This window comes from Cupressus sempervirens, chromosome 3 (genome assembly GCF_028749045.1).
Source record: "Cupressus sempervirens isolate cs-2001-9-10 chromosome 3, ASM2874904v1, whole genome shotgun sequence".
Taxonomy (NCBI): domain Eukaryota; kingdom Viridiplantae; phylum Streptophyta; class Pinopsida; order Cupressales; family Cupressaceae; genus Cupressus; species Cupressus sempervirens.
Window position 1 is genome coordinate 253,782,021 of NC_143120.1, and position 12,866 is coordinate 253,794,886.

General features: G+C 37.3%; 1 protein-coding gene across 2 annotated transcripts in view; it reads right to left on the reverse strand.

Moving 5' to 3' along the window:
- Positions 1-12,866, reverse strand: part of GYRA (DNA GYRASE A) — a 256,897-nt gene that overhangs the window by 148,947 nt on the left and 95,084 nt on the right. For both annotated transcript variants that reach the window (XR_016362072.1, XM_089819315.1), the window contains exons 8-9: positions 6,202-6,272; positions 5,989-6,097 (exon numbers count right to left, since the gene is read on the reverse strand). Coding sequence is in view for 1 of the 2 variants with exons in the window: in XM_089819315.1 (XP_089675441.1) it covers positions 5,989-6,097; positions 6,202-6,272 (180 nt within the window). In the remaining variant the exon portion in view is untranslated. The remainder of the gene's footprint in view (positions 1-5,988; positions 6,098-6,201; positions 6,273-12,866) is intronic.

Sequence of the window (12,866 nt, forward strand, 5' to 3'; positions counted from 1 at the left end):
ATCTTAATGTGATTTGGTCTGTATTATTCTGTGAAATACTATGATTATTTTGGTCCAAAAGGAATGAAGATGTCTTTCAACACAAAAGGAGAAGGCTTACAGAGTTCAATCATAAACTCACTCATCTTCTTATCATGACACAGGTCTCTGCAGTCATCAAAATCCAAAGAGAAGATTCTTGATCCTTGCCAAAGAAGGACTGATTTTATACAAGTCCCACGTCAGATCAGCCTACTTCTTTCATGCATATAAAGGCATATTGAATCAGGAGGAAATAAAAGCATTAGGACAGGTTCTACAGAATAAACAAATCTTCAGAGTTGACATCCAGTCAAAGAACAAAGAAGCAAGGCAAAAGGATGCATTGAGTCGGGACCATGTTGCAGCACCAGATATTGATCCACCACTGGGCACTTTCAAGACTGATGAAGCTAAAGGAAGCAATAGTATAGTGGACCCTTCGGAGTAATGACCAGAGCTCTTTCATTTTGGTTTTACTTGAACTTGTTCAATTATCTGTTTTCTGATGTATCATTATATGATATTGATAGTTTAGTTTTGGAGCATACAGCTCATATAGTTCATTGATGACAGATTTTTGTGGTGAAAGTCATATGATATCCTAAGTTACCGATTCTGGTTATGATGCTGATGTGGGTGCGGGGTGCTGGATGCATGGATTTTTTATGGGGGATTTTGGATGCGTTTGGGTGCGTCCGTATATATATATATATATATATATTTTTTTTTTTTTTTTTTTTTTTTTTTTTTTTGGTTTAAAATTTATGTAAAATTGTCAACTATAATTTATGACAATGTATGCAAAGAAATACAAGAAATATCAAATATACAATAATACAAAAATAAACCATTCATTGAATCATTATAATTTAGAATAATCAAATTGAAATTCGTTATAATACTATAATAGTAATCAAAACATCAAGATTCCAATGTAGTTTGAATTACAAAATCAAAACATAGTTCATGGTTCAAAACTTCAATGTTGATCAATCAAGAGTCAATGCTCAAGATTCACAAATCACATTCAGTCATTCAGAATCATAAGGATTCTCAAAAAAATCCACATTCTCATCATCTCCTCTTGCTACAACACTTGCAAATTCATTTGAACCATGCATGGTTCCAATTTTGCTACATGCATGTGCTATGATGTTATCAACATCATCATCCGTCATCACCGTAAGATCCTGAAGTGTTGCATCCAAGTTTGCAAATTTAGGGGCTACATCCCAAAGCTTGGTTGACCCTTCCTTGTATCCATCCTCCTTACGTGACAAAAGACGCAAGTTGGTATGTATGTAAACCAAGTCCTCAGATTTCTTTGAGCCCAACCGGTTGCTCTGCACTGAACGGATATAGGAGTATGTACTCCAATTCTGTTCAGCAGCAGAAGAACTTGCAACCTGAATAGTGTTCATAAAATTTTAAAAACAAATTAGAGAATGTTAAATACTAAAGTGTAGAATACAATTGCTAGAAATAAATAAATAAATGAAAACTTACTTGTGAGAGGATCTTGATTGCAAGAGGCTGTAGATGCTTGAATGGTTGACCATACAGGTACCACCATGTGATACTTCTCATGTCATTTTGGTCCTTTATTGCATATGGAGTAAGCTTTGATCCTGAAGCAAATAAGCAAATTCTTGCCTCACCTTTCTATGCATTTCCTCATCTAGGAAGAGTCTTGCAAATGCAGTGTAGCACCTAGTAGCAACTTCTTCATCCACATATGGTGCAATTCTATCCAGCATAGCAAGTATTTCCTGGCTACAGTACCTTGGAGATAAGGCATATGCAAGGAGGTGCAATGGGGTAGTCATCCTCTCCCAACGACGATGAATGATATCCTCCACCTTTTTGCACAAGGCTTCACATTCTGTGGGGTTAGTCTCATGTGCTTGTATGGAAAGCTTTACCTTTTCTACCATGGTGTCCATGCCATCGTACACATCCCCCAAGCAAGGTGCATCTGTATCGACAAAGCATAGCATAGTCATGATAGGCTCAGTGAAATCCAACACAATTTGCACACAAGCCCACCAGTGCTCATCCAAGATCATACCCCTGACCTTCAAGGCTCTCTCTGAATTTGAAGCCTTCCATATAACCCATTGGTTACAAATAACCATTTGGCCCAATGCTGATTTCACCTTGAGGAGTCATTTCAAAACAATAATATGAGATGCAAATCTAGTCTCAGCTACCTATAAGCAAGTTGACAATATGACATAAAATATAAAACGAAGTTATAAACAAGAAATTTGATATTGAACATGAATAGAAAACTTATTCAAAATAAATAAATAAATGAAACTAAATAATTACAATTTTAAATCTACCTTCAACAACTCCAACTTGGAGAATGATCTGAATATAGATTGTGACATGTGGTGGTTTGTCACAAACATTTGTATCTGCTCTCCCTCTTGGTACATTTGCTTCACCCAATCTATTTGGGTGCCAATTTGTTGCATGACCAAGTTGAGAGAGTGTACGATGCATGGTGTCCAAAAAATATGCTCGTATCGAGACTCAACCAAAGCACCTATACCCCTACAATTCGTGGCATTATTTGTAACAACCTGGACCAAATTCTCACTACCCACCATCTCTATTGCCTCAATGAGAATTCTAGAAATGAATTGTGAATCCTTAACTTGTCCTTCACAATCGATAGCCCTCAAAAACATTGCCCCTTTGGGGGACATTGCAATCACATTTATCAATGGTCGGCTTCTTGTGTCTTTCCATCCATCAGATACTATTGTTATGCCGGAAGTTTTCCAAGACGTCCTAACTGGTTGAAGAGCTTTGTCTATAGAAATCTTTTCTTTTTGCAAAAGAGTGGTGCGCACCTTTTCATACTCGGGGCTAATGTGATCAACTAGTGCTTTAAGGATGGCTGCAACCATTTCCCTCCAATATGGCGATCTTACCAAATTGAAAGGAAGACTATTGGCATAAAGGCAACGTGCAATTGCTTCATCAGCAATCTCTCTTGCCTCCATTTTGAATGCCTAATCCAATGGACCTCTTTTGCAGGTAATAACTTCTACTTCATCATCATCCTTTGCCACTTCCAAGAATGGATGTTTCGAGGATGCAACATGATCAGGGGACACATTCACTTTGCTCTTTGTAGATGCAGATTTGTAAAAACTTGTTTTTGATTTACTCACTAAACGATCAGCAGCCTCTTGTTCTTTTATGAATCCAGCTAATTGTGCATCGTTCAACCTTTTTCCATCTTTACTTCCCTTGCACAATGTTATTCCTTTACCGGTAGGGCCCATAAAATGAGCTTTGACCTGAGAATATGAGATGTTGAATGGTTTACTATGACATATATTCCATCTCCAAATGTATGACACACCTCCGGAAACCTGTGATAATCTTGTGGTGTGTCTCCATAATGGAGATGCCACTTCAATATTGAAGTTATCACTTCGTTCTTGCCCTGCTGCTCACTTTGACTATTGGTAGTGGCCATTCTTGCACAATAGAAACTATAAATCTAATAAGAAAAGAGAAAAAAACAACTTAGAAATGTTTTAAAAAACTTACTCCTTCATTTCTTTTTTTAAAAAAAAACAAAATTTCTTGAAAAAATTCTCCTAAAACTTGAAAAATTCATGAAGAGCTAAAAAAAATCACAAAAAAAACTCATGAAATGGATTGGATGCTTACCTTAGATGCTTATTCGTCCTTTGTGGAAGCTCAATAGACACCCTAGGAATGATCCTCTTCAAAACAATGACCTTGCTTTCAGAATTTCACAATGGAGACCAAATGATAAGAGAGCCCAGCTGAAAACAAAATGGGAAGAATGGGTGATGAATGGTCTCTTTAAGGGCCGTTTTAGGGTTTTAAGGCAAATAGAAGGAAAAAAAACAATAAAAAACCATTTAAAACACATGTTATTTGAGTCACTTAAGTGACTGAGCGGTGCAAAAAGTCGAATGCTCACGGGATGCATCCGGATGCTCTCCGGAGCACCCCGCACACATCCGCAAGCCAAGTTGACACTTCCTGGAAGCATCCGCCACGCATCTGCATCCGCACCAAGGGCAAATCCAGACGCATCGGTAAGTAAGATGATATCCATGATGTAATTCGTAAACTATTTCTAATAGAAAAAAGGTTAAAAACAAGAGGCCTCTGAATTCTCAATTTCTTTCCACAGCTCCTACGTGAATTCAGGAAACAGGATAAGACATACATGCACCCCAAAGTCTCCACCATATATTTCACCTTATTTCCACAAACTAAAAAAATTGAAAATAATAGCAGCACAAAGTCTGTAAGTTACCTCACTGTTTGAGTGTTCTACAATAGCTTTGAATTTGGTAAAAAGGTCAAAGTCTACAAGACCAAATCTGAAACCAAACTATGATTCTAACCACAATAAGTGGTTCAGACTCGGCAAGATTAAATTCAAATACCTATTGAACAAAAGCACAACACTCACAGTCAATCTCCACAAAATATCGACACATAACACCTTCAATCAAAAAAAATGCCTAAAACCAAGTAGCTTGCTTTACCAAAAGCTATTTGATTTACATCAAAAGCTAAAAGTCTTAGAGTGCACATAAAGACTGACACAAATTTGGTGCATTGTCCGAAGATTAAATTACAATGAAGAGTCCTCCTGCAAGTAGTTGAGGAGCTGAGCAAAAAAAGCGAGAGAAGTCCAATTAGAAAAGAGTTATTCCGAAGCTAACTGTAAGTAGGTGAGGTGCTGAGCGAAGAAAGTGGGAAAGTCCAATTAGCTAAGAGTTATTCCACAACTGACTGTTTGTAGGTGATTTATTCAACATTGTAAGTAGCCTGCCAATGTGATTACATGCAATTACAAGTTGCAAGTTTGCAAGTGATATGATCATTTGCAATTACAATTCTTAACATTATGTGTATTTTGTCAAAACAAAATTACAGGTGCAACATTGAAAAGTATCCAAGTGTCTGAAGACATGAATTACAACTTCTTCTGTGTAATCTTCACGCTGCTGCAGGATGCTGGCACTTGAAAGAGTCTGAGCTTGGTAAAGGTTTTCGTCCCAATTCCATTCTTAATTTTTCTGCGTCACAATGATCCTTATTAGTAAAGCATCTTGTCAATGTTTTGTGACCATCTCAGTCTTGAAAGCATTTTATGTTTTCTATCATTCTTGTCACATATCCACCTCCTTGTATGGCTCTATCGTGGAGTTCTTGCTTTGTGTCATTCTCCAATCTTGGAGTTTGCTTGCAAAATAAGGCTCATGCCTTGATTTATTGATTTGGTAGGTCCTGTGTACAAACAGAACCAACAAAAGTAGATTGAATAAATTGCAAAAGTGGGGTTACAAGTGAATTTTAGGTCTTGAAAACTGCATTACAAGTTTGTAAAACATGTGCATTTTACTCTCCAATGGATAAAATGAAAATGTGTTTCATATGTGCAATGGGAATATACAATTTGCGCTTGTAATTGTGTTTTAGAAACCTGATTTCAAGTAATTTAGAGTGCATTATAGGCTATATTCTAACTTCCAGGCTAAAAATGTCGCTGCTTACAACTCCACAGTTGGACGGTATCTTCAACTTAAGGAATGATCTTCCCCTTCCACCAGTAGATTTTTTATAAGTCATCTATAATCTATATTAATATAGGAAGCTGGCCACCTAGGTAGCAATATGATTTTAAAATAAATAAACCAAGTTAATAAACATAACTCCCAACTAAAAAACTGAGTACCTCTAAGCAAATTGCAGAATTATCAAAAAGCATTCATACAGAAAGAGGCCAATTGGACCACACCTGACCCAACCATAGCTATCTGTTTAGTCATAACTGCTTTCTTCAGATACTTTCTGTCTTTATTACACTACTTTCACTCTGTTTTCGGAACTGAGCTGTAAATAACAGTGATGGCCAAATACATGCTACAACAATGAAGCAAGCAAAAATAGTCCTACCTCAGTTATAATGAGGGCAGAGAGATTAGCCTTCTTATTAAGCACCTCAACATTTGTCTTTCCTCTTAGTATCAAGCTTCCTCGACCTGTTCTATATGCTTCTAATATCCTTTATCAATGAGCAGTTAACAGCAGACAACCAGGAGAAAAAAAGTTAGATGCAATTAATCTCAAAAGTGTAAATATTAAAACACATACGCAAGCATCTCATACCCAACATCCCCCATTATTTTTCCACCAGTTGGGAAATCAGGTCCAGGCATATATTCCATCAGTTGTTGGACCTTCAAAACACCAAGAACAAATTTTGAGATAGCAAGCAAATCCATGTTTACAACGAAACTACAAACCACATATTATGGATGATGCACATATTAGACGATATAACACTGCATAAATCCATAACTAAAAACCAGCACACAAATAAAATCAACAGCCAATTAATTCATCTTCAGAAGCCAACCTCAGGCAGATAAAATGTCATTGATATTTACAAATGTGAATTTAAATTATCACTTCCCAACATTTCTTTTACACATGTTCTCTTACTGTTCACATACTAAATAAATTTACACTAGTTACCATACAGCAATTTGAACCTGCCACATACCTGAATTATGTTTGTGACATGTACATATAGGAAGTTAGTTTGGCAAGGCAGTGACTACATTATGGCATAAGAACATATGTAACATTAATTACAAAACAAAGCAGCAAATTGAATTCATCAATGAATAACATTTTACATGAAGCAGTAGATTTAAAATATTGTAGCTCCACTACAAGGTCAGAAGTTGAATGTCACCTTGTTGACATAGGATCTATTAATAAATAATAATAAAATTAGAATATAAAAGAATATAAACATTATTAAAAAGTAAAAATTAGTTGTATGGTTAGAAGACATTGAATGAAAAGTATGCGAGGAGAACAGAAACTAGGTTGAAGAATGTTACTGAAAATGCAAGAAATATCCCCAAATACATTTACAAACACACATGGGATCTAAAATTTATGAGAGATAATACCAAGGACAAAATAATTGTGTGAGATAGAGCATGCACTTTGCCACTAGTTTCTGTAATGTCCCCTTCTCGTTGTTAGTTCAGGGAGACAGAATTAATCTATCTCCACATCCGGATAGATTAATATCAATTTTTCCGCAGGATGCTTTCCAGTCACAATGAGGAATTTAATTTAATTTATTCCAGAACTTTATTAAATGAAGCAGAGCTAAGTCACTTGAATGTTTTTTAAGTTATTTACTTTATAATAGCTTTAAGTGACTACAGGATGAAAATGTCGTTTAATCCCACATCCTTTGTACTTTGTACTTTCCCTCATTCTGAGGTTATATATGCACGTGCTTGCATTGGGATTAACACACAAGAAGAATTTATGAGCTCAGCATTTTAGCATTTCTGGTTGTTTAAATGTGACTGGTTGCTTTGAGGACGAAAACCCTTGGAGCAAAAATAAGAGACATTGGATGTAGCCCCAGCTTCTCTTGAATCACTTATTTTATGGATAGTTTAATGGAGGTCTTTGAATAATCGTCACAGTCCTTGGAAGAAGGTACAAATTTCTTGCTGCACTGTTTCTAAGTTCAGTTTGTTTGAAGTTCTATCAATATTAGGTGGAATCGGGTTGGATGGAATTTTAAAACACCAGGTGTAGTGGCCACGGGATTTCCATAACCACTCCTAACATAACACTCAGCCCTCAGTTCTTAGCATCACAGGAAGTTCAGGTGACTGGAAATTCAAGCTGGGTATACGCATTCCTCAAGTGTATGCTAACTTGCAGTGGGTTGAGGTAACTGGAGTGAAGGTGTATTGGTGGTCTGCTAGACAGCATTTTTGCCATTTGAAAGCTACTGCAGTAGTTTCAAGTTGAGAACCCGTGGGCTTTAGGTCCACTGCCAGTCGTTTATGCATAACGGTGGACATTCACACAGGATAGAACACAGTCGGGTTTAAGCTCAGTCAAGATGTTCTGGGTGTGGGAAATCTTCTACGTAGAAAAAACAACACTGAAGGAGGTTGGGTTCTGTATTCCGAGTGTGCAACGGTCGCTGGACTGGGTAATGGTATGAGTTTTGACTGCCAGCGGATGAACAGGAGCTGTGCAGATCAAGTTGAAAGTGATGCTTTCCTAGTCGGACAGCATAATCACAATATGAGCCGTAAACACCAGTAATAAACGTGGAATAGTAGTCAACTTCTTCTCCAGAAGGGTTTACAGCACAACAGTTTCAAACTCAACAAGAGTCACAGGCAGAAGGGAATTCTGCAAAGCCATAAATTTATATATGGTCAGCAGATATCATCCTCTTTCCTGCAAACAGGTTGCTGGGTAGGCGTGTGCACTGAGCCTTCTCCTGGATGAATATAGCGACAGGGAGTGTTACCAACATATTTATGGCCACGGTATGATTAGTGATTGCTAGCACTCATTGGGAATATAAGGTATTATCTATCAGTACATTAAGTTGCATTGATTGAATTTGTATTTATGTTATAGTCTATTAAGACTTTGACTGGGCTCCAGACTGCTTTGCATTTATAACAATCACCTCATATCAGCACTAGTGCATTAACAGTGACAGAATTTAAATCTCATATTTTCCATGGAAAGAGCAGTAAATGAATACTGGACAACTGTTTGTCAAAATGTTTATCTCTGTTATCTCATAACTGGACTGGATTTCTAAATACATTGAAAGGTTTAGGCAGATCGGGAGTTACTACAGGAAATTGTGACTGTTTGATAGAATTACCTCACAAAATTAACACAGCATTTGCCAGATTTCAGGGTCAGAACATTATGGAATTTATCTAAACTGCTGTAGGTAATAGCTCAGGATATTACAGTTTCCTCACATTGAAAAGTGTATTAGCTAGAATACACAAATAGGTGCATGTTTGTCATAAAAGGTAGTTATAAAGTTCCTTTTATAGGGAAACTGAAGCAAAAAGACCTACAAAGACCCTTTTTTTATGATAAATTAGTCAAACTCATGGAGGGTATTCCTGTTTCAATTTTTTTACTTTCAATTTGCAGATCTTGTAAAAGTCTGATATTTTAAAATCAAATTTGTTGGTTAGAGTTTTAAGATAAGTGGATGGATCAAAACTGCATGAGATATATATATGAGGCATGCATAAGGCCAAAGATATGATTAAAAATTTCCATGGGTCAAATACGACCAAGTATGAATAAATGTGGCAGATTGTTGATCAAACATGAAACAAAGAACTAAAACATATTCATGTTACTGCCTATTATATAAAACAGAAACTTTTTTTCTTTGTTTTAAAGAAGATGCAGAGATTACACTTGCCCTCACAACATGTAGTGAGAGACTGCTTGCTGATGACAATCTTCAAGATCTCATATTTGATGACAAAGACAAAGCCATTACTTTCTTCAAATTTTTGCATTCATAGGAGATACACCCTGTAGCGAAGTAATATATATGTGTGCATTCAAGTTTAATTTATTTTTAATTTAACTTTTGGATTTACTAAAATCCTTACAAATCTATAAAAAAACATCTATCATGTCCCCAACATGAAACACCTAGATAAGCATCAGAAAATTGTCTTGCTCATAAAAGTTCACAAATTTCTGTAAATATAAAACTGTGTTTTTATTATGTGAAATAAATATTTAGATATAGAAGCAAAATTCACATCGTCGTGGCTATATGAATCACTAGCACTTGAAGTGATGAAGCCCTACTGGTAGTGACCACTAATATTGTTTCCTGAGTTACCTGGTTTGCACCCATGGCCCTCAAACCGGGTCCAGGGTGAACAAGATTCAGGTTTGTGAAATGGTGTGTTCTCGGTCCGGGTAGGGCCCATGCCCAAACCCATGAACCAATCAGGACCCACGGGGCTGGGCAAAAATGCAATGAACCCTGCTGGCTCACTCTCAATCTATGCTGAAGAATTTTTTACTTTTGGAAGTTAATGTTTTTCTTGGGTTGGGGTATCCATGTGGATTCCACACCATTTTATACTTAAGTTGTGGGATCCATGTATACTTTAGCACAAGTTGAATATTTTTTACCCTCATTCAAATGTCTTCCATGATGGAAAATCTGGAATAGATCTCTATTCCAAGGGAATTAGTGTTTATATACTGAATTAACCTTTGTTAATGAAAACAACTTAACCAAGTTTCTCTATATTCAAATTGAACCCTTTAAGAATTCACATGTAGTTAATATTTTCAACTATTTGTTTATTGTCTCCTCTATTTGTTTGTTATTGCCATTATTGCTGCCACATAATTACTTCATAAACTCATCGTTCATGTTAATGGCAAGGTTGCACAGGGACAGGGGTCCTTGGGTAGTTAGCGTACAAGTATTTTCCAAAAAAGGGATGGGGATACTTGGGTATATCAAATTTTATAATATATTTTAATATTTAGACATAATCTGAAAATATGAGTAATGACAACTGCTGTTCCCTGCCTCTCTATCCCCTACAGCACCACCCCCTTGAACCCCTCACCTGTTCCCAAGAACACCTGCCCCATTAACCAATAGTTTAATGATGACTGCAAGTCCTTTCACTGCATTGCATGTGCTGCCTCCACCCTTTGTCCAGCATCCAACACGCAGTTGAAGGAGTATTACAACCAATTCCTTCACAATAAAAGGTTCATATACATCTCGCTTCGTAGTCGATCCCTTCGAACCTAGCTCCTGCAGTCCCTTGAGGCCCTCTGGCATACCCTTTTCCCCCACAGATCACCCTTCTCCCTTGCTTTAGACCACAGTTAATTGGATTCCCACACCTCTACCCTTTACAAAATTTTGGGCCAGTCCTTCATTACTGTCAATGCTCCCCCCACTGTCACCTTTTCAACATCAGAAACTTCAACAAGGTAATTAGGTGCCTAAACAGCAGTAGATCTACAAATGAGTAACAGTTCCAAGCAAAACTATTCAAGTATGGCATCAAGGTGTTGGGTTCATTCCTTAAAGATTTGTTTACAAAGTGGTTTGCACAAGGTTCCTCTCCTCTTGGTCACGACATACCATCCACCCATTTCATAAGGTTAGGCCTACTTTTGATCCCAACAATTACAGCACCATCATGATTAGGCACACTTTCTTTAAACAATATTTTGCTTAGTTACCGGATTCGTGCCCTAGAGGCCGGATCCGGATTCGGGTCCGATCCGGATCCGGATTCGTGCCTGGATTCGTGCAGATCCGGGCAGGATCCTTGTTTTATACAGTGGATTCGTCCGGATTCGTGGGCCATGAATCCTGACGAATCCACTGTGTAAAACAAGGATCCTGCCCGGATCTGCATGAATCCAGACACGAATCCTCAAGGATCCAGCATGAATCCTCAAGGATCAACAGGTTCAAGTGAGTCTAAATTATTTAATATGACTTTTTTAAATATATTTTTTTGGCTTTCTAGTGCTAAAATGACCTTTTTATGCATTATATATACTAATAAATGAGAGAAATATATATATATATATATATCTGTTACTAGTTGGGGCTTGGGCAAGATCAGTAATATATATATATATATATCTGTTACTAGTTGGGGCTTGGGCAAGATCAGTAATATATATATATATATATATATATATATATATATGTTCACGAATCCTCCACGAATCCTAATCGGGAAAAAAAAAAAATCACGAATCCACGGATCCGATTCACGTGCCCGAATCGGATTCGTATCCCGAATCGGTAACTAAGATATTTTGTTGTTTTGCATGTTGTTCTTTCCTAGGAGCTGGAATGGAGGCATATTCAGGATCAGGGGCAGGGGCAGGCTGGTTCCTGCTAGGAATTTCAAACCATGGGCCACATCATGACCCTCACGGTGATTATCGAGGAAGTGTGCCATCGCTCCTCGATGGTTTATTGCTGCTTGCTGGATTTCTACAAGGCATTTCATTCGCTTTCCAGGACAACACTTTTATAGAGGTTTTGACACATTGGCATTTCTAAGACTCTTGGACGGCCATCATGAGACTTTAGGAAACAGTGGTTAGGCAAATTACAGATCCCCATGGGATGTTTGATTTTATTTGGACCACAATTAGGGTAAAGCAAGGTCGCCCTCTATCTCCCATATTGTTTGCATTGCATTTTGAGGCTTATCTTGACGTGCACTCCCTTTCGAATGATGGTTGCTCCTTACACCAGGTCTTGACCTAGATCTTTCCTTTTGCGTACAACGTTGTCCTCCTTGCCTCCTCCCCTAATGGGTTATAGAGATGCCTCTTTAGGCAACTCATGAAACAGTTAACTTGGGTAAGACCAAGGTAATTGTCTTCAACTGTTGTTTCAGCATGAGACCACCAGTTCAGCCTTGTATCGACAAAGCGTATGGCTCTTTGGCCCTTGTTAAGTGGCAATGTTTCAAGTATAACTTTCATGACAAGGCATCCAAACTGACTCTTATGGACACTTTGATCAGACCATTTGTGCTCTATGGTTTTGATGTTTGTACATCGGTGCTCATTTGAGATTTATACAACTTGGATCATCAAACTTTGACATCAATGACAACATACTCAATAAAGAGGACAAACAATCTTTGAGCAAGGTGGCCTGCACTGTCCTCTTTCAAAATAAACATGTAAAAAATAACTGTATTAAACATCCAATGAAAACATGTTGGAGACAACTAAATGTATTTCTTGTGCTAGCTGAGGCCAATAGAAAATTGTTAGCATCTTATTAATTTTGGCACTAAAGTTCTAATGATTTATAATCCAATAAGCTGGCTAGCTAGCTTGAAAACTATGTCCCACTTACTATTATTGTGAGGATTTAGACGATGAAGAAGCAAATTCTTAACAGTAAGGTAAAACCATTCCAAGAT